At 60.7% G+C, this 21,177-nt stretch overlaps 1 protein-coding gene across 1 annotated transcript in view; it reads right to left on the bottom strand.

The window, feature by feature from the left end:
* The window catches only part of LOC123830642 (contactin-6-like), a 174,809-nt gene that overhangs the window by 33,520 nt on the left and 120,112 nt on the right, over positions 1-21,177 (bottom strand). The window contains 2 exon segments of the mRNA XM_045857110.1: positions 18,053-18,203; positions 20,959-21,088. Coding sequence (XP_045713066.1) covers positions 18,053-18,203; positions 20,959-21,088 — 281 coding nt within the window.

The following is a 21,177-nucleotide window of genomic DNA, read 5'->3' as shown; positions in this document are numbered from 1 at the left end:
TGCTATTTTTATAGTCAGATTATTAACTGGAGCATTGCTTCCAGTTTTGTTAAAGATAATACTGTAGACCATGAAATTTTAATTGACTGTCTAATTTCACTGATTTCTAGAAAATGCAACATAAATTGGATTAAAATGAGTTAGATAAAACGTAGAAAGTGTGTATATAAGTGTTAACTCTTTGCAGTTTAGACTTTAGGTAAAATGTCTCACTGGGACCCGTTTCAGATCAAATATTGATATTGCATTTAATGACTATAGCAATTGATCATCATCATTGATGTGTGATGTCTAAGCCGATCTCGGTGTCATTTAGTAGGTTATCTTTTTAAAATTCCTTTTTTTTTAACAAGCTACAACAAATGACAGGCGTGATCCACACGCCAGCAAACACGGCGTCTTGCTCGTTTAGATCAAAAGGAAGGTTCTTTCCGTCTCTCTCTGTCAATAACTGTAAACGGCTCTAATGGCGCTTAGACGGTCAGACACAGAAACATCTCCCACCCCTGGCCAGGGCCAAGTTAGAGACTTAATTAGTGGATTAATAAAAACCTCCGTCGTCATTCCTCCGAAGATAATCAGAGCAGGAAAAAACCCCAAGGGAGATAGCCCAGAAAAAGAGACCGAACAAGAAATAGGCAGAGGGAGAGAGAGAGTAAAAACAAGCAGTTGTCTCAGGAGAGGGGACCGCGTGGCCCCCAGGAGCTAACACCCCGCCTCTGTGCTGACGGATGCAGGTGGCTGCCAGCAAACTGCGTCTGTCTACAGGTTTTCGTCAGTTCTAACACAGGAAACACGTGTCAGAAAATTCAAGAGAAACTGTGGGAGGAATTCTTTATTACACTAGTCACCTCTCCAATCTGCCTTTTAGGGAAGAACGTGCATTTTGTTTTCAGGAAACGAATGTTCCCGATTCACAGAGCACAACCTCCTCAGACCGGCCGGGCGGAAGCCTGCGTCTCGGCCCCCGAATCCGGGAGCACTCGCACCCGGGCCCCGGAGTCGCATCCACCCTCCTGCTGCGTCCCCTCGGGCTCCCTTAGCGCTGGCGTCTGTCACAGGTCCGGATGGAGGGACCCCGCCAGCAAAGGGGTGGCTGGGCAGGTCGATGCCTTTCTCCTTCCCTCAGAGCCTGTCCCCAAGTAGCTTCTGCCTGGGACGGTCTGCGTGGCTCGCCGGGGCTGGGTGCCAGGCTTCCAGCTGGGGGTCCTCATGGTGGAAGTGACTCCGTGGTCAGCTGGGGGTCCTCGTGGTGGAAGTGACTCCGTGGTCAGCTGGGGGAAGCCCAACCCTGCGCTGATGCCGCCTCTGCCCGTTCACTCTCGGCTCTGTGCCCGAGGGCACCCGGCGAGGACACGCAGCTCCCCCCTCACCACCTGCCTCCCGGTCAGTGCAGCCCAGTGCCCCCCAAGTGTACAGACTGGTTATTCCCCACATCACTGTGACACATTCATGTTCGGGGAGGTCTGGTGGTAACCTACGCGCAGCCACGATGCAGGCTCTGGTCCTGAGTCAGCGCTTTCTCTCCCAAATCACTAGCTGAGTCCTTATGCTGCCTTGTGTTTTCAGTTTTCTTTTAAGAGTTTAAAAAAAAACTTCGATTCACAGAAAAGTTGAGAGAAAGGTGCGGAGATGCTCATGCGTCTCCCCACACGTACACGCATCACCCCGAGTTACCAGCACCCCCACCCACGGCCCGTCGGCTGCCCCGGTGAACCTGCCCCCACACCGCAGAGCCTCCCCCCCCCCCGAGGTCCAGGGTGGCCCCTGGGGCCCTCCTTGGCTGTGGCACATTCTGTGAGTGTGGAAAAGTGTGTAGTAACCTGCGTCCGCCATTCCCTCCCGCACCATTCGGTGTTCTCCGGGTCCCAGACATGCCCTGTGCTCCACCTGCCCCCCCTCCCCCCTTCCCTCCCTCCTGGGCAACCGGGACACTGCCACTGTCTCCGCGGCGTCGCCTTTTCTAGGATGGGACCGCGTGGCGGTCCCACAGCGCGCAGCCTTTCCGGTCGGCCTCGTTTGCTGTGCGGTTTGTGTTTAAGGTTCTCCTGCGGCTCTTCCCGGCATCGCGGCCCGGCCCTGACTCCCGCTGCACAGCATCCTTTGTCTGGATGGACCCCCGCTTGCTCGTGTGTGTCCGTCACCGACTGGAGGCCGTCTCTGCTGCTTCCAGGTTTGGGGCAGTTATGGACAAAGCGGCTGTACACACCCGAGTGCAGGTTCCGGTGGAGATGTGTGTTTCAGCTCGTGTGCGTACACGCCCAGGAGCGTGGCTGGTGGCTCGTGGAGTCAGCGTGTGCTGAGTTCTGTAAGAAACCGCCGCACTGCCTCCCTGAGTGGCCACCCCCGCCACCCCCGCCCGCTCCCACCAGCAGCGCGCGGGCCTCCCGCCGCCCCCTCCCCCGCCGTCGCCTGCACCGGGCGAGGTCACTGTGGTGGGTCTGGGCCGTGCCCGCGGGTGTGCGGAGCTGTCCCTCGGTGCTGTTTCAGCTCGCGCTCCCCGATCACGTCTGACGCGGGGCCCTGTTCCCGGCTTCTGTGCGTCTCCTCTGGTGAGGAGTCTGCTCAGGTCTCCGGCTCGCTTTCCAGGGGAGTTTCTTTCCTTTTCACGGAGGGTGAAGAGGTCTTCTTCTATGTAGATTCGATGCCTTCGCCGGTGCCTTTCGCAGATATGTTCCCCCGTCTGTGGTTTAACTTCCTTTCCGTCGCCCGCAGAGCAGAGGGTGTTTGTTCGTTGTAGCGCAGTCGACCTGGCCGCGGTTCGCTTTCGTGGACCCGCCTTCTCCGGGGTCGTAGCCAAAACCCTGTCACCAGCCCGGGCCGTCTCGGGCGCCTCCTGTCACCTTCCCCGAGTTCCGTGGTTGTGTGTCTGACTCCGGGGCCGTCATGCACTCTGCGTTGCTGTCTGGGAGGAGCGTAGGGCCCGGGTGCAGACCCTCGTGTTTGTTTATGTTGCTGGCAGGGGGGTGTCCGCTCGACCCGGCGCCGCTTCTTGGAAAGACGGTCCTCGCTCCATTGCCCCGCTCCGACGCCTCCGTCGTGATTTCCTTTCTCAAGGAGTCTCCACCATCCCAAGAGGCCGCCTGCGAGTCTCAGGGGGAGCGATGGGGTTCGGGGACCCCGGTGGCTCTCCGGCGTTTGCGTCCGCTGTGGGTCTGTGGCTGCCCCTGCCGGCCGTGCCACTTGGGGTCCTTCGCTGGGTCTCCGCCTCACTTGGACACGGTGGAAACCGTGGGCAGGGACCGCAGGGACAACGCAGGGTGTTGGCTCTGGACCAAGGAGCGTGTTAGAGACGCCGGGCACACGTCTGGAGGGCAGCGCGCGCCCCCGGTGTGGGAGCTGCGGTCAGTCTCCGCGGCTTCCCCAGGAGCCCCCGCCCCCCCGCACTCACCACTTCCTCCTGACGTCTGCCCCGACAGCCCGGGCTTTTCCGCTCTGGGTCCTGGGCCCGGGCGGGCGCATGCTTACGAACGCTGTCGCTGCCCGTAAATTCAGTGACGGAGCTGGGAGAGGCTGGGTCCAGGAGCCCCTGCGCTGGGAAAGGGGGCCAGCGGCAGGCGCGGACCCTGTGGGCGGACTGGAGCGCACGGCTCCGTGCTGGGCGCTCCGCCAGTCACGTGGTGCCGTGTGGGCGCGGATGAGGAGGAGGGGGAGGAGGAGGAGGGGGAGGGGGAGGAGGAGGAGGGGGAGGGGGAGGAGGAGGAGGGGGAGGAGGAGGAGGGGGGGAGAGCTACATTCAGACCAGGCTTTGCGAGGGCGACACTTGCGTGTGACTATTCTTTCGTAAACTTCCAATCGTGAAACTAAAGGTGTGGTACAGGCTGTGTAATAAAATGGTTTTAATGATTATGTTAATGGGGACCCTGCCGGTGGGTTCCTAACTATGTAATCGATTCAAAGAAAATACAGCGGCAGAGAAAATAGGGCAACACTATCCCCAGTGTTTTCTTAGCCTCTGTCCTGGGTCCGGACAAGTAACAGTGTTTCTTTGGTCTCCGGCTCACCAGGCGGCGTTTACATGTATCTGCCTGGTGGGCGTGGGTGAGGTAGGAAAATTAAACCGAGATGGAAACCTACGCGAAGTGGCCTCACAGATCGTTAGCACGGGTCAGCTGAATTTTGCCACATCTTGTCCGAACCCCAGTCTTCCAGGGGTCGAGACCCACAGGCTGCACGGAGCTGTGACGTGTCCTTTGTCAACACTCTCAGTGCCGTGGACGAACAAGCCTTTCAAACCCATCAACTAGCTGGTGTGCTTCCCACCAGCCCAGCAATCCGCGGGGGTTCAGGTCATTTCACAGTTAACTGAGAGCGTTTTTAACTGGTGGCGGCTTCTGTAAAGCTGTTACATGGGGAGGAGAAATTGACTCTGGCATGCTACCGTTTACATGGAAATAAGAATATTACTGCTGCCAGTGTCTAATTTTTTTTAATCCCTGGTGTCCGCAGTTGTATTTTTTAAAAGATTTTATTTATTTATCTTTAGAGAGAGGGGACAGGAGGGAGAAAGAGAGGGAGAGAGACATCAATGTGTGGTTGCCTCTCCCCTACGGGGAGGGCCTGGCCTGAAACCCAGACATGTGCCGTGACTGGGAATCAAACCCACAGCCCTTTGGTTCGCAGGCTGGCGCTCAGTCCACAGAGCCATACCAGCCAGGGTTCTGCAGCCGTGTTTTATGTACGGCGCGTAACGACAGCCATAAACAGCCACACATCTCAGAGTTAAGCTTCTCACACAACTGCCCTGCGCCCCCAAACAGAAGCCGGGCGCCAGAGACGCAGAGCCCAGGATGCATCTGGACAGGCCTCCTTGCTGAACTCACACAGCGGCGGGGCGCCCCCCCCTCCAGGGGGCCGCCAGACGGTGCGGGCAGGCAGGCAGGCAGGCTCCGGGTGGCTGAGTTACGACCCGGAGCAGGACTCGGCAGACGAGAGCTGTGCTGAGGAATGCGGTTACTTGCTGCCAGGAGCGGACTTGACTCCGATGGCCTGCCAGGGTGCCGCGAGGCCGGTTGCCGTAAAACCTAAGGAAACGTGATGTCCTGGGCAGGCACCAGCATCGGGCGGGAGGCTTGGGGGAGTGAACCCAGTGCAGGCACCCGGGGCTGGTGTGGAGACGTGGGGCGGAGAAAGACACAGCCCCCCCGTTTGCTGCGGTGTTTCCGGGCGCCCCAGCAAACGCGCGGGGGAATGGATGGAGATCTGGGTGCTAACATGCCTTGCAGCTCAAGCAAGTCAAAGGCTAGGGAAGGGTGACGTCGGCCACGGACACGAGAGTTGTGAGCACAGGACTTAGCATTAAAAAGTGCAGAAGTCCTGGCTGGCGTAGCTCAGTGGACTGAGCGCGGGCTGTGAACCGAAGCATCGCAGGTTCGATTCCCAGTCAGGGCACATGCCTGGGCTGCAGGCCACGGCCCGCAGCAACTGCACATTGATGTTTCTCTCTCTCTTTCTCCCTCCCTCCCTTCCCTCTCTAAAAATAAGCAAATAAAATCTTAATTAAAAAATGCAGAAGCATGCCCCCCAAACCACGGGGGAGAACCCACTGAAGAGGCGGTGGGAGGGGCGGCGTGCAAACAGAACCCAGAGCCCGGCAGTTGGAAGGCGCCGAGAGCCTCTCTGCGCTGCTGCGCTCCAGAGGGTCCGGGCAGCTGCGTCCTGGGGGGCGGCAGCGAGACACCTGCATGGCCAGGTGTCCTTGCGCTCGGAGTTCGTCCCCGAGGCCCCGGTGTCTGTCCCCTCGGCATCAGAGGAAACAGTTGGGCCGTGACGAGTATTACAAATGATGACACCCTTTTCCCCAAGTTCTACAATTCGGCGACTTCAGAACGTGCGTGTCTCGGAAGCGCTTGGGCCTAGGCCCTGCCCGTGGACTTGAGCGTGAGGGAGGCCGCTGGGATGCAGACTCCAGGTGGGGTCCGGCCCCGAGTCCCTGCACCGCTCTGGGTCTGAACCTCGGCTGCCAGCCGCTGCCCAGGCGGGGCCGCCGGGGACGGGACTCCCTGCCTGCCCACCCCAGCGCTTTCCCTGTAGTCAGAGTGCGCGGCGCCACGCCAGGTGGAGTCATCAGGTCTGCCGATCCCCGTGTCACCGGGACTGAGGCTGCGAGTGATGCTCGAGGCCCCATCGGTCACTTGGACGTGGTCACCAGGGCGGCGGCGCGGAGAGGGCTGAGTCCACTTTATTGACGGGAACTGAGTGCCCCTGGCAGGAGTTTGACGACATGTAGCACTCATTGTCTGCCTTTTAAATGTATGTTAATTTTAATTGTTTTTAAAGAGGAAGCATTTAATTTAATTTATTTTTTAAAGATCTTATTTTTATTTATTTCCAGAGAGGGAAGGGAGGGAGAAAGAGAGAGAGAGAGAAACATCCATGTGCGGTTGCTGGGGGCCGTGGCCTGCAACCCAGGCATGTGCCCTGCCTGGGAATCGAACCTGCGACACTCTATTTTTATTTTTTATTGTTGTTATAAAAGTGGTTTGACTGCATACTAGCCTGCCTGAAAAAGCAAGGGACAAAAGAGAATGTAATCTGACGGTCTGCCTTTAGCGCCACAGACGCAGGCTAGCCTGTGTCAAAGGCAACAGTGCGTTGTTGACGGTGACACCAGGTGCCCTGGCTGCGTGGCTCAGCTGGTTGGAAGGTCATCCCACACGCTAGGGGGCTGCATGTTCGGTTCCTGGTCAGGGCACATACCTAGGCTGTAGGTACGATTCCCAGTCAGGGCGCATACAGGAAGCAACCAATTGATGTTTCTCTCTTATATCAATGTCTCCCTCTCTCTCCCCCCCCCCCCGCCCTTCTCCTCTCTTCACAATCAATAAACACATCCTTGGACGAGGATTAAAAAAGTTATGTAAAAAAAAGATTACATACAACTTTGGAGTCAGAGCTTCCTGCAATTGGAGGCTTTTATATCCTTTATTAAAATATAAATAAAGAGCCCTGGCTGGTGTGGCTCAGTGGATTGAGCATGGGCCTACAAACCAAAGGTCGCCAGTTTGATTCCCAGTCAGGCACCTGCCTGGGGTGCAGGCCAGGTCCCCCAGTAGGGGGCATACGAGAGGCAACCACACACTGATGTTTCTCTTCCTCTTTCTCCATCCCTCCCCCTCTCTAAAAATCAATCTAAAAAAGTTTAAAAGTATATGAATAAATAACACTCCCCTCATAGGTGGGTAGGTATCTTGTGAAAACTAAGGGAGGTGATATATCACTTCCCACTGCCCATGACAGGCACTCTGCAGACGGATACTATTATTGTCATCATTATCACGCGATGCCTCTCAGAGCTGAGCGTGGGGAGGACAGACTTCTGGCGGAGCTGGCTCACCGAGTCTCAGAGAGAACCGAACTGCGCGTGGCTGAGTTCACCCGAGCATCCCCGAGCCGTCCAGGGGCCACCTGTTGACACACACTGGGTCTGCTTTGGGAGGAGTCTTGGGGGAAACGGACCCGGGAGTCCCGGGGGCTGATCGGCTTGAGCTTTGACGGGCGGCGATCGGGGACCCCACCCCGGAGGCAGCCGCCGCCGCCTGACGCGCCTGACCCCGCCCTCCTCTTCGGGGGAGAAGCCCTGGGGGTCGGGTCAGGGCCTCTGGCCTGGCCTGCGGAGGCCCGCCTGGACTCCCATGGGCGGAGTGAGTGACTGTCCCCGCTGTCTTCCGTCTGCGGGGACACCCGCCCCGCTGCCCTGGGCTGCTGACCCTCCGCCTCCCCCACGGGCCACCGAGCTCATTTGCATGCACGCAGGAATAAACGAGCCGTTTGGCAGGTGGCACCGGAGGGTCCGACGTGTCACTCCCAATCAGCAATGCTCCAACTGCACTCTCGGGACACCCCGGGGAGTGTCGGGGGGCACCGCGGGCTGTTTGGGGGGCAGGGACAGAGCGGGGCTGGAGCCCAGGGGGGCTGGGCCCCAGGACACGGGGCAGATTGCTTCAATGTAAACTGACTTATGAAACGGGTGCTTGTATACATTTCATCGGGGAAATGAAAAAGTTCCACTGTGGGGAAAGACAAGAATAACAAAAACAAACAAACATAAAAAAACATCCAGAAACGGGGAAGCAGCGGCCAGGGAGTGAAGACACTGCTTTAGCAGGGCGCCCCCCTCCGTCAGGGGGTGTTTGCGGACCGGCTTCCATGCAACGGGGGCCTGGGTTCCACTCGAGCACCTGGGCCGTGCCGTCTGCCACGACAGCAATCCCACTCCCATCTGGTTACTCCTGTGTGGTGTCCACACGCCCCCCCCGCCCAGCATCTGTGCGAACACGCTGGCGTCAGGCAGCTGTTCCCCAAGTGCGGAGCGTTTCACTCTCAGCAGACCAGGCCGGCGCTCCTTCGCCCAGAACCAAACCAGGGATCAAAGGTCATCTGCATTAACTGCTCTAATAACTGACCTTTTCTGCCTATAAAGTTATTGCTGTTGAATGTTTATGCAAACTGTGGAAGATATAAATGCCACTCAGAAATTACCAAAAAGCAGCCCTGGCTGGCAGTAGCTCAGTGGATTGAGCGCGGGCTGCGAACCAAAGTGTCGCAGGTTCGATTCCCAGTCAGGGCACATGCCTGGGTTGCAGGCCACGGCCCCCAGCAACCGCACATTGATGTTTCTCTCTCTCTCTCTCTCCCTCCCTTCACTCTCTAAAAATAAAAAATAAAATCTTAAAAAAATGTTGATGAGTCAATCCCAGAAGTCCCTTCCTTAAAAAAAAAGAAAAGAAATTACCGAAAAGCACAACAGTGATGGGGCACCCCTCGAAGGTGAACTGTATGCATATTTTCACAAAGTTGCTGGACCACGGACTTGCGTCTCCTCGGCAGTGAGATAAGAGGAAGGGCTGAGCGTTTTAGTGCAGGGAGCAAAGTTCTGGAAGAAAAAGCGATCGACCAGTTTCTGTTCTTTAAGGAGTATGGTTGCCCCACACCAGTGGTCCACCTCAGCTTCCCTCAGGGGCCGACAGAGGGAGCTGGTAAAAACGCATGGGCTTCCGGTCAAGGTGGCGGTGTGGGCAGACATGGCTCGTCTCTCTGCACAATCGCATCAAAACTGCAACTAAAATACAGGACAACCGTCACTCAGGAATGTCAGAAATTGAGTTCAATGGGAGTCTGACAGCTACAGAACTGAAGAAACCACATCCACCCAGACGGGTAGGAGGGGCACGGGTGTGGAACAGGCTGGCCCCACACCCATGTGGATACAGATCGGGGAGGGATGTCTGGGGAGTGAGGAGTTCGAGCCCCATACTGGGGTCCCCGGCCCAGGGTTCCAGTGCCAGGAAGATACATCCCCACAGCTTCTGGCTGCAAAAACCAGTGGGGACTGAGTGGGTGGAGGAGGCCACTGGAACCCCAAGCAGGTCCTCTTGGGGAACCCACACACGGACTCTCCCACTCACACCCACTCCCTCTGGGCCCCAGCCCTGGGGCGGCAGTTTGAGGGGCACCAGGGGTGCACAGGGAGAGACTGCAGTGTCTGGCACTGGGGCGAGCAGAGGCCATTGTCCCTTTGCTGAGCCCTCCCCCCACAGAGCCAGCAAGCAGGCTGGTGCCACATCTGAGACTCCATCAACCTGGCTAACACTGTGCTGCTTGCCATGGGAGATGGCTCCTAAATCCCATCACACAAGCAACAGCTGGCTTCCGTGAGCCCCAGAGGCGTCCAGGTTAGAGTTAAAGTGGCTTCACCTGGGGATCTCCAAGCCCCGCACAAGCAGCAGCCATCTTGGATTGTTTTCAGCTGAGGCGGAGGGGGGGCCCAGGCAAAACACGGGTGGTGGGAGCTGACCTTGCCCTGAACCACCTGGAAACCCCAGGGCCGGTGCACGAGTGGACAGCCACAGACCACATCAGAGCACCACCACCCTGCCCCCGCACAGCTGATCCTTCATGGAGGGTGGAGGGAGGGGGTCATGGTCAGAGCCAGTCCTTGCAGCAGACTGGCCTGGGTCAATCCCTCCCACTGACCTGCCAACAGCAACCAAGGCTCACCTACAAGAAGAGGGTGCACTTAGCCCACAGGAAGGGTGCACCTCAAGTATACCAGCTTGGGTGACAGGGGAGGCTGTGCCACTGGACCCTACAGGACACCTACTGCATTAGGCCACACACCAAGGCACAGAGTCAAAGCAGCTCTGACTAATACACAGAAACAGTCAGGCTGCCAAAGTGAGGAGACAAAGAAACACGGCCCAAGTGAAAGAACAGATCAAAACTCCAAAAACAGAACTAAACAAAATAGAGATAAGCTATCTATCAGATGCAGAGTTCGAGACACTGGTTATAAGGCTGCTCAAGGAACTCAGCCAGGACCTCAGCAGCGTAAAAAAGACCCAGTCAGACATGAAGGCTACACTAATGGAAATAAAGAACAAAGAATAAAGAAGAGTGGAGTGGATGAAGCTGAGAATTAAATCAATGATTTGGAACACAAGGAAGCAAAAACCAACCAAGCAGAACAAGAAGGAGGAGAAGATGCCGGGAGGGGAAGAGGAAGAGCAAGAAATTGGAAATCTGTCTAAAAACTGCCGGACAGCCTTCCCTGATTTGGTGAAGGAAATAGACACGCAGGTCCGGGAAGCACAGAGAGTCCCAGTTATGATGGATGCAAGGAGGCCCGCTCCAAGACACATCGCAATTAAAATGCCCAAAGTTAAGGGTAAAGACAGACTCTTAAAAGCAAGAGAGAGGAAATTAGTTACCAGAAGGCTGCCAGGGGGGAGGGAGGAGGGGGAAGGGGAGAACGGGCGAGGAGGTGAGGGGGCGACGAGGTACAAACAGGTGGTCCCGGAATAGCCGTGGGGACATAACGTACGGCACAGGAAACGGAGCAGCCAAAGAACTCACACGCACGACCCGTGGACATGGACAGTGGTGGGGGGATGGCCTGAGGGAGTGGGGGCTGCTGGGTGGAGGGGGGCAATGGGGGGAAAATCAGGACAACTGTAACAGCATCATCAGCTAAGTATAATCACAAAAATAAAAATAAAAGTGCAGCCCTGGCTGGCGTAGCTCAGTGGATTGAGCGCGGGCTGCGAACCAAAGTGCCGCAGGTTCGATTCCCAGTCAGGGTACATGCCTGGGTTGCAGGCCACAGCCCCCAGCAACCGCACATGGATGTTTCTCTCTCTCTCTCTCTCTCCTTCCCTCCCTTCCCTCTCTAAAAATAAATAAATAAAATCTTAAAAAAAAATAAAAGTGCAGACCCCCCCCCCCGAGTCCACCCCGCAGGCCCGGGCCGGCTCTGGCCCTGGGCGCTGCTTCTCCACCAGCCCCTTCCGTGGGGCGGCATCTGAGACCTCCCGACCGTCTGCGGACTCTGGGTGACTCTGCCACCGGGCAGCTCCTGCACTCTCCGTGGCCAGGCGTGTGACCAGAGCAGACTGGACGCTCTGCGTCTGCAGAACTTCTGCTCGGCCACGTCCGTCCGCGGCCAAGAGCCGCGGGGTGGTGTCGCCCAGCATTCGGCCTTGCGAGGGGGGAGCTACAAGGACAGCGGTGTAACCCGAGGCAGCAGCGGCGGAGGGGTGGGTGGGGAACCCCACTTTCCTGAGTGGGGCCCTCGGAGCAGGCAGGCAGACAGGAGGCTCAGCCGCCTGGCGGCCGAGCTGCAGGGCCCTGCTGCAGCCCCGAGAGGGAGGGAGGCCGGCCGGAGGACAGACAGGCGGGCACCGCGAGGGCCAGACGGAGGGGCGCACGTGGGAGCTGGTCTGGGGCATCTTCGTGGGGCGGACGGATGGAGGCGGGGGCGGCAGATGGCTCCCGGCACCCTCCCTCCGTGCACCCCCTCGGCAGCCTCACCTCAACACGGCTCCCAGGGGCCTGGTGCCAGCGAGCGAGCGGTGCGACATTTTATCCCGCAGCGGCCGCGCACATGGAGACGGTAGCGAGCCGGCATCGCGCAGGCTGTCCCTCTCCCGTAACCGCGGGACGTATGGTTCATTGGCCTATCCGCGATCTCGCTGCCTGATGTACTAAGCACCACTGCAGTAAGGGGGTGGTGATACAAAGTAAAATTAGGGTTGTTTGCTTGTTGTTAGGAAGCAGCACTGGGGGCTGGGGGTGGGGGGGATGGGACAGAGCGGCCCGCCTGCCTGTGGCCACGGTTCTGGCCGGGGCTGCGTGGGGAGGGGGAGGGGGTGCAGCTTTTATGAAGATGGAGCACTGGGGCGGGGGCGTGGGCAGGGGCACAGGAAAGGCTCCCTGGTGGTTTGGGAAGGGGGCCGTGGGGATGCATGGGGAGGGGCCGGGCGGGAAGGAGCCGCACAGACAGACGGGGCCTGGGGAGGCCGGGGTGGGGGGCAGGTGCCTTCCTGCCGGGCAGAGGGCTCTGGAGCTGAGGCACCGCTCTGTGGCTCTGTCCGGGGGCGGGTGAAGGCGGACTCATGTCATCCCGTTCCCTTTCTGTCTGCCCATGCCCAGGGCTTCCCATGGGCCCCCCAGGCCCCTCCCTGCCCAGGAGGGGAAGGCCGAGGGGCCGGTCTGCGGCTGTGAGCTCTCTGGGCACAGGGCACGCCTGTTCCTCCCCTCCTCCCCACCGTCCACCCCTCCCCCTCGTCTCTACTTTCCCTCCACTCTCCCCGGACCTCTCTTGACCCCCCCCACCCCGGGCCCTCACCCACCGGGACAACTGGGTCTGAGAACGGCCTCGGCGGGGCTGGGGTGCCTGGGGTCGGTGGGGGAGGGCCCGCCACCTTTTGGTCTTGAGGGCAAAAGTCCCGGTGAGGCCCCCATGAGGCTCCCCGCCACCGAACGGGGTCACATGTCCCCACAAAGTAGCTGCATTTCGCCAAGGCCCAGGGCCACCCAGGGTGTGACCATTGTCAGAACCATTGTCAGAAGACGACTCGAAGGGAACCCCGTGACAGCAAAGGGGCTGTTGGCAACAGTCCCCGCTGAGGGCCCCGCCCAGTGGGAGGGGCCGTGCCCAGCAGGCCCCTGGCCCAGGTCCCAGACAGGCTCACTTCCCGAGACCGTGGGCCGGGGGTGGCGTCTCTGGGCTCCCCTGGGGGGTTCTCAGGGGATCTCCACGTGTCTTTGCACGCAGCTCGCTGAGACCCTGGGTGAACGCCGCGCACACGTAACCAACCGCGTGCTCTGCGCCAGCTCTGTTTCTCGAAACTGCGTCCAAACGTGGGAAAAAAATGTGCTTAAATTTTTGGAAATATTTAAAGCATCTGGTATACCGCCTGGCACACAGGAAGTGCTCAGAACGGTTCTATTCTTCATTCATTACCATTGGCCCGACAGATAGCTGGGTTTTATTTTATTTGGGGAAATTAGGGAGAAATCTGGCAGTGTTTTTAGGAATATTAGGGAGAAGTGTGGTGGAGTACTTATGAATTCAACGGCTATTCTCCCGACAGCGGGCACGCACCCCCTCCACCTCTCGGCTGCTGCTGTTCCGGGCTCCGGTGCCCGCCCGTCCGAGGCCGCCTGCCAGGGCACATCCGCGCTGTCTGCCCAGCTCGCGGGCGTTCCCGTGAGACGCGCCAGGTGCTCCCCGCACACGGAGCGGGCGGCCGCGGGCGGGCGGGAGGAGACAGCTCTGAGCCCCGGGCTCCCGCCGGCGCGCTTGCTGAGTGACTGACCAAACAGCGCAGACTCGGGACCCACGGCCTGGCCAGCCCCGAGCGCCTCGCAGACGTGAGCTTCTGTGGGTTCCGACGGCGGTGACCGGGGCTGGGGTCCCCACCAGCGGGCCGGCCAGGTGAGGACGTGTCCTGGGAGTCACATCCAGGTGCGGCCACGGCAGCAAACCTGCCCAGTGGCAGCTGGTGGACACAGCTCACCCCGTCTCCCACGCCGCCCTGTGGTTTGAGTCTCATCCGCCGTCTCGGAGAGACAAGCACCGTTCTCGCCGTCACTCAGGGGACTCAGCCGAGGACCAGCGAAGGCAGAGGACGTGCTGGACGCTGTCCACAGGGGGAGGAGCAGAGCCGGGACCTGAACTTGATCTTCCGACACCACTGACTTTACAGAAAACACTCGCCTAGGGAAGGATACCGTGTGTTGCATCGCTGGCTGGCTGGACATTTACCCTCGACCTTCACCCCCGGTATTGTAGTTTGCATACAGTAGGCGCTCATGAGCAGTGACAGGATGGATGACTGAGCGAAGGCAACATGGGCCTGTTGTTTAGAAGAGGCATTTGGGGTGTAACTTCAGAACATCCCAAGGCAGGCGGGCACACACCACACAAAGCAAACTCCAAGGTCCGTGACTTAGCGACGCGGGAAATACCCGTGGCTCATCGGCTGTGCTCCCGGGCCGTGCTGGGCGCTGGGCCCGCAGCGGTGCGCCAGAGCCAGGGGCTCGCACGCCTGCCCTCAGGGGCCCGGGGTCTGGCTGCCCCGGCTCTGCGTAGCCTCTGACCCTGCCCAACCAGGTCACCAGAGCTGTTTATTTTATTGTATTTATTTATTTTTCTAGAGAAGGGAAGGGATGGAGAAAGAGGGAGAGAAACATCAGTGTGTGGTTGTCTTTCAAGGGCCCCCTACTGGGGACCTGGCCCGCAACCCAGGCCTGTGCCCTGAGTGGGAATCGAACCGGTGACCCTTTGGTTCGCAGGCCTGTGCTCCACCCACTGAGCCCCGCCAGCCAGGGCTGACAGGAGCCGTCCTGACGTCTCTCCGCGGTCACCCCGTTTGGCTCACTCCCTCGGTCCCTGGGCACACCCAGCACAAGACGGGAAACTGTCACCGGGACAGGACCTGCAGGTGCGCCCGGCCGGGTCGGCGTCTGCGTTGTTCCAAATCCGTAACTCCTCCTCTGGCGTCACTGCGTGCGTGTAGCGTTCGGCGCTCCCTGAGGCCGCTTCACGCTGTGTCATCTCAAACAAACCCGGGGACAGCGACCTCCAGGGAAAGGGCAGCCAGCGGCTTCGCCCGCCGTCAGGTCACGCAGCAGCCACAGCACTGGGGCCGGGGCCCGTGTGCCTGTTCCCTGCGCCGGGCTCCTCCTCGGACGCCCAGGTTCTCCAGAGGAGTGGGCTCCGCTTCTCCCTGCCCCGGGTGCAGGTCCTAAGGGTGGTGCCTCTGAGAGAACAGGGGGGCTCCCGCGCGAGCATCTGCCCCCGTTTTCAGTGGCAGGAACCTTGTCATCTCTGCGAGCGAGCTGTGAGATCAGACGCAGCCGGACGGCACTCTGGGCTCGGTCAGGCCTCAGCCGTGGCTCCCGGGCTGGCGAGAAACGTGCTTCATCCCAAACGAGGTCGGAGCCTGTGGCCACAGCCCGCACAGGGCGCGGAGCCCAGCGGGTTCTCTGCCGTCTGTGCCGCGGAGAAGGTCAGGGCACGGGGACGGGGACCCGGCCCCACGGCCCAGCTTCCTCGCCCTGCGGCTGGGTGACGGCGCTGTCACAGCTCCCATGAGGGCGGAGGACACTGTCCACACTGTCCGTCTATCTGTCCATATAGCGGCCACTTTTATACGCAGGCAGTCCAGGGAGCTTGTTCCTTTGAACAAGGTTCTTCAGAGACCCTCCAACAGCCTCCCGGCCGTTACACTTTACTGGGAGTAAGAGTGGGTGACAATGAAATCTCAAGCGAGACGGGGCCGTGGAGAAGTTTTATTAGGAGTTTTACAGCCGAAAGTGAAAATGTACATTTCCCCGCACAGGTAATTCCAAGGTCAAGAGCTAAAGAGCCTTCCTCCCCCTCCCGCCCCTCCTTCTGGGCCACGGCTCTCGGCTTTGCCCGCGGCGTCCTTGGGAATGCGGGAGACCACACGGACCCGGCCGGGCCAACACGGATGGCGGCGTGGGGGCCGCCCCTGGCAGGAAGCTGCTGGGCCTCGGTCACTCGGAGGAACCGGCCAGCTCGCAAGGACGGGACCGAAGCAGCAGGCGCAGGGTCACACGGCGCTGGCCAGTGGCCGCCGAGGGTCCCTGTCCCCGGCAGAGGAGTGTGTCCGCCATCCCTATGTTCCGCTGGGGCTCGACTGTGTTCAGGTCCTCGGGGCACGCGTCCGGGAGACACGTTCCTCCCGCGCCTCCCGTGGTGGTGGTGGTGGTGGAGCCTGCAGCGAGGCCCTGCAGCGAGACCCTGCAGCGAGGCCCTGCGGCGAGGCCCTGCGGCGAGGCCCTGCAGCGAGGCCCTGCGGCGAGACCCTGCGGCGAGGCCCTGCGGCGAGACCCTGCGGCGAGACCCTGCAGCGATGGGAGCGAGGGGCTCTGCGACCCGAGGCCTCGGGGACCCTCCCCTTCGTCACGGTCGGTGAGACGATGCCAAGTCGGCCATGATCGTTAGCGACGGTTCAGGGCTGAAACCGCCCCGAATGCGTTCTGTGGGGAGCAAAACGGAGTAAAACAGAAATCTGGAAGACTCTACAAGAGTTTGCTTTGCACCCTTTAAAAGTTTCTTTGGTTTCCCTCCCTTTATCCACACCCGCCTCCTTCCCTCTCTCCCGCATGGCTTACCTGTGGCCTTTGGAGGTCCTGGAGGGTGAGAGCCGCCCTGCTCCGCAGGGGGGGTTTGCGGTGGCTTTGGGGACGGGGCAGAGCCGGTCCGCGGTCCCTGCCCAGAGGGCGGACCGGCGCCTGGAGCTCGCTCGGGGTCTCTCGAGTCCCCCTGTTCCCCAGCGGGGCTCGAGAGCCAGGGAAGCTGGAGGAGGCCTCCAGACCGAGCTGCATCGGAAGCCCGGGGCGTTGCAGGCGGAGCCCCAGGCGTCTGCCCGGGATGGACGGCTGACCTCCTCGGTCACGGGCTGCCCTCCCACTCCCTCCACCAGCCTTTGGCAGCAGCCGGTCCGAGCCTTGGGGCGGCTCCTCGGAGGAGAATGTCACTGAGGCTGCGGACGCCTCGCCCTGCCCGCCCACCCTTCCTCAGACACATTCCCCTTCCGCAGGTGCTGGCGGAGTTGGGGTTCCGCGCCCAGGCACCAGGCCACACAGACACACTCCACAGAGTCCCTGGGCTGGGGCCCCGTCCAGGGCCGCGGGAGACGGGCAGGAGGAAGGGGGAGAGCCGCCCCCAAGGGCTTTCTCTGGTGCCCCGCGCCCCCACAGGGAGGGGGGAGGGTCTGCGAGGCCGGCAGCGGAGGACGTGGCCAGGGCACATGCTCCCTGCAGTCCGCACGCACCCTGTTCACCGGCTTCGCCCCGCCCCTTTCCTCTCCTGTGACCGCAGCAGCAGCAGCAGGCTCCCAGGATGAGAGACGGTGGCAGCAGTGGCCCTGCCCCGCCCACTGGTGGTGTTTGGGGTCTCGGGAGAGTCACCCCCCACCATCCTGGGTTCCAGGCTGTTCCTGGAGCCGGCGCAGCCCCCCAGCCACCCTGGTCTGCTCTCCCACAGAGAGAGGAGTCGCAGGGTCTGGGCCGCTGTCTCGGCAGGAGCGGAGGCCCCTCTTCCACCGCCCACAGACGGGTGGGCTGCCGTTTCCATCCCACGGCCACGGTCCCTCCTTCCACCTGACCCGGCCCGGTCTGCAGACGGACCCACGACCCGGGGGACGCTGAGGAAACCCCAGGACCTGCTCACGGAGCCACTGTCGCACCTGAGCGCCACGGCCCGCTCTCCGAAGGGGCCCTCCGCGCGCCTGGTCACACGGCAGCTGCCCGCGGCCCTAGAGCAGAGCTGCGGCTGCGGGCGAGGCGGCCCCGGCGCGCGGGGGTCCGCAGGACACAGGTGGGGTGTGCGAGGCGACAGAGACACACCAGTGCTGCTCCCGCCTGGGGACAGGGGCCCCGCCGCAGCTTCTACGGGAGACAGGCCCTCCCTTCCCTGCGGGCACCTCTCTGCCCGCGGCACCTCTCGGCCGCTCTGGGAAACATCTTCACGCTACAGGTGGGACAGTCTTCCAGGAGTTTCAGAAATGTGCCTCTCACCAGCCCGGGCCCTGAGTGAGTCCCAGCCAGACCGTGCCCGCAGGTCTGAGCTCTCTAGGGCCCTTCCGTGTTACTTATCACATGAGCAGTCTCTCTACGTCCAGATACGCGGCCGTGGGGCTGTCACGGCGGGTGGGGCCCGGGAAGAGCTCACCCACCGTGAACACGCGGAAGACACTGCGCTCCAGGTACGAGGGCTGACAAACAGGGGTTCCGGTACCTTCCGCTCTGCCGCAGGCTCTGCGCCCCCCTCCTCCAGGAGACGGTGGCCCTGGGGAACGCCTGGGGCCGGCACTCGATGGCCACGTCTCCACCGACGTGCACGACCGAACTCCTCTTGACGGGGTTTTTGGAGAAATCGGGAGCTGAAGCTGAGAAGAAAATGTTTAAAAGGAGTGTTAACTCTCTCCCGTACCTGACCCGTGGTCACGCGGGCTGCAAGGGGGCGCACCTGAGGGACTCAGGTTGTTTGCACCCAGAACCCTTCCTCACGTCACTGGGCCCTGGGCTCCGGGGGCCAGGTACCGACCCAGGTTCTGGCGTCTCTGCTTCCTCCTGCCCAGTGCAGGTGACCGCAGGTACGCGAGCGCTCGGGGACCTGGCGGGGGCGGGGGGGTGGCTCGGGGAGAGCACACCCGTGAGGGGCTACGGCGTGGCGCCCGGCACAGAGGACCTGCTCGGGGGGGGCTGCAACTTACCCATGTCCTGGTGCTGATCGCCGCAGCCCCCAGGGCACGCGGGGGAGGGAGAGAGCGAGTGAGAGAAAGGCACGCTCTGGAAAGCCTTTCCCGTAACGGGGTGACGGTGGTTCCCCCCGAGGCCGGAGGGGGGTTTCAACCCCGATGAAGGAGACCTTTGCCCCGATTCCAGCGGATCGCTTTGCGTTTCTGCGTCTGTGTCTGGCACCCACGCCCGCAGCTGCCTGTCTTTTCTCCACCCCTCCGTCCCTCCGTCCATCTGTCTAAGCCGGGGAGACGCCTCGCAAACGGATCGGAAACATTGTATCACCGTGAAACACATTATCGCCGCGTCAGCGTTTCTCCAGGCCAGGCGTTAACTACCAACATGCAAACGGCCTCCCTGCAGGGTGAGGGGGAATCTGAAACATGCGAAGTAGTTTGTCCACTGTGTCGCCACTGAATGAATGAACTATGCACAACACCAGTTCAGGAGGACGAGACATCATCAGCCCGAGTGCAGCCAAGCCTCTGCAAGTTCAAGGGGCTGGGGGCCCATGTGTGCACACCCCACACACGGCCAGTCCAGCCACCCGAAGCTTCCAAAGGCCCCGGGGGCCAGCCTCTGTGCGTTTCCAGCTTCCCTGCCCCCGCCGCCTTTCCCTCTGACCTCGCTTAAAGGGCCGGCGCTCAGTGTAGGTTTCGTTCACCGTGCCGAGGGGCCCGATGGCACCTGCGCGGTCCCGGCCCACAGCATCACAGTGTTTTCCAAGGCGACCTTTTTCCCGGGGACACCACAGTTCTCTAGAGGAGCAGAGCTCCCTCCGTGGGGTGGATAACGGTGCCTGGGGGCTGGGGCACAGGACATGTTCTACGGGGAGAGGCGGTGAGAAGAGCAGGCGCATGAAAGGACGCCGTCTCCTGGGAACCCACAGGACGCTGCCTGTCTGTCCGACCCTCCCTCCCGCCCCTCCGATGGCTCTTCCCGCCCCCAGGACAGCTGCAGGTGGAGGAGACCAGGGCGGAGTCCGTCTCCGACGGCTCTGTCTCAGCGCTCTCCACAGCACGGGCCTGTTTCCCGGCTCCCCTTGGGGGCCCAGGTGGAAAAACAAAAAGAACGTGAGAGCCCGAGGGTTGCATTAAACAAGGTGTGCTCTTGCTCAGGCTCCCGGTGCCACTGTCTCCACACTGAACACGAAGCCCTGTGAGAACGCGTAGGAACGGCGAGGACACTGCGGTGGGCGGCACACACAGCCCACGGGGCGTGTCAGCCACGTTCTCGGGGAACCCGATGCTCCCACGTCGGAGCCGATGGTGCAGCCCCCCGAGGGGGTGCTGCTGCGAACAGAACGGAACAACAGCCTGTTCCATGGTGTCAAGGTCGGGTGAGACTCCCCTCGCTGCCTCGGTTCCCTCCGGGCCGGGCTCTGGCCGCGGCCCTCTGCACGTCCGGCCTCTCTGCGCCTTCCACTCCGGAAGGAAGGCCTCGTCTCTGGCTCCAAGGAGCCGGTCCCCACGGCTCCCCGCCCCCAGCTCTCTCTCTGAGGCTGAGCCAAGGCAGGCACTCCCCTAGCAGCTCGTGGCTTTCACCTGGACGCACGGCCCTTCATTACAGAACCGGCAGAGTGACGGTTCCGTCATCATCGCGGCCCCATCCTTGACTCCGTCCAAGCAGCCCTGAGGGCAGGGAGTCTCTGGCCTTGTGTAAATACCCAATGAACGTTTGTGGAATGAACGAACGAATGAATGAATGAATGAATCATCCACCGTGGTACGGAAGCAGGGTGCCTCCGGTGCAGCCTCCCCCAGACCCTCGCCCTGGGCACTGGCAGGCTTCTGCTCGGGGCGCAGGAGGAGAGTGCGGGCAGGACTCGGGGAATGTCGCTCTCCCAACAGAGGGGTCGGCAGGGTCAGTGCTGCTGCCTGTCCCCTCTCCTGCCTCGAGTGGGGACTTGATGTCAGGAGCTTCGGCAGCCTTCCTGGAACCACGAGGCCACGGGCACGTGGGGACCGTGAAGGAACCACAGCATCAAGGTGCCGTGCCCCTGCTCAGCTGTCTCCCCAAACTCCTCGCTGAGAGCTCAAGCGAACCCCTGTTGGGGGAGTCCCTGGAAAGGGAGGTCCCCCGTCCTTAGCTTCCTCTTGGGGGTTGCAAGCGTCCCTGAGGGGCGGGCATTTCCGAGCGGCATTCAAACCTCGGCTGCCATCGGCCCTGGAGGAGCCGCTTCCCGTTTGGTGGCATCTAGCGACAGGCCCCTCCCGCAGCCCTGACGGGCTTCCCGCCGGGAGTAACAATCCCCTGCGTTTCTGAAACGCTAATTGAGACATTTCCCCATTATTTCAAGGGAAGGCAACTTCTAATTTACAGGAAAATTGGGTTCAGATTATGTTTAATCACAGCTTGTGAAAATGTCACGTTGAATCTTTTGGTTATAAATGAGTGACTTACCTAATACTCTCAATTCTGCGTTTGCATAAATTATCCGGTATTTGTTTTCGGCCGCACACTGGTAGATGCCGGAATCTGACACATTCAGCGTCGTGATGGTGAGTGTCCCGTTTTCTATTTGAATTCTTTCCTGGTCGGAAGGGAAGGCATGTCAAGGGGCGGGGACGAGAACGCGGGCGCCCTCTCCGGCAGAAACACCGTGAGACGCCCGTGTGTCTG

Source organism: Phyllostomus hastatus, unplaced genomic scaffold (genome assembly GCF_019186645.2).
Source record: "Phyllostomus hastatus isolate PE091 unplaced genomic scaffold, TTU_PhHast_1.1 phas_scaffold_129, whole genome shotgun sequence".
NCBI lineage: Eukaryota > Metazoa > Chordata > Mammalia > Chiroptera > Phyllostomidae > Phyllostomus > Phyllostomus hastatus.
Note: the sequence above shows the minus strand (reverse complement) of the source record. Positions and strands in the feature narration are given on the sequence as shown.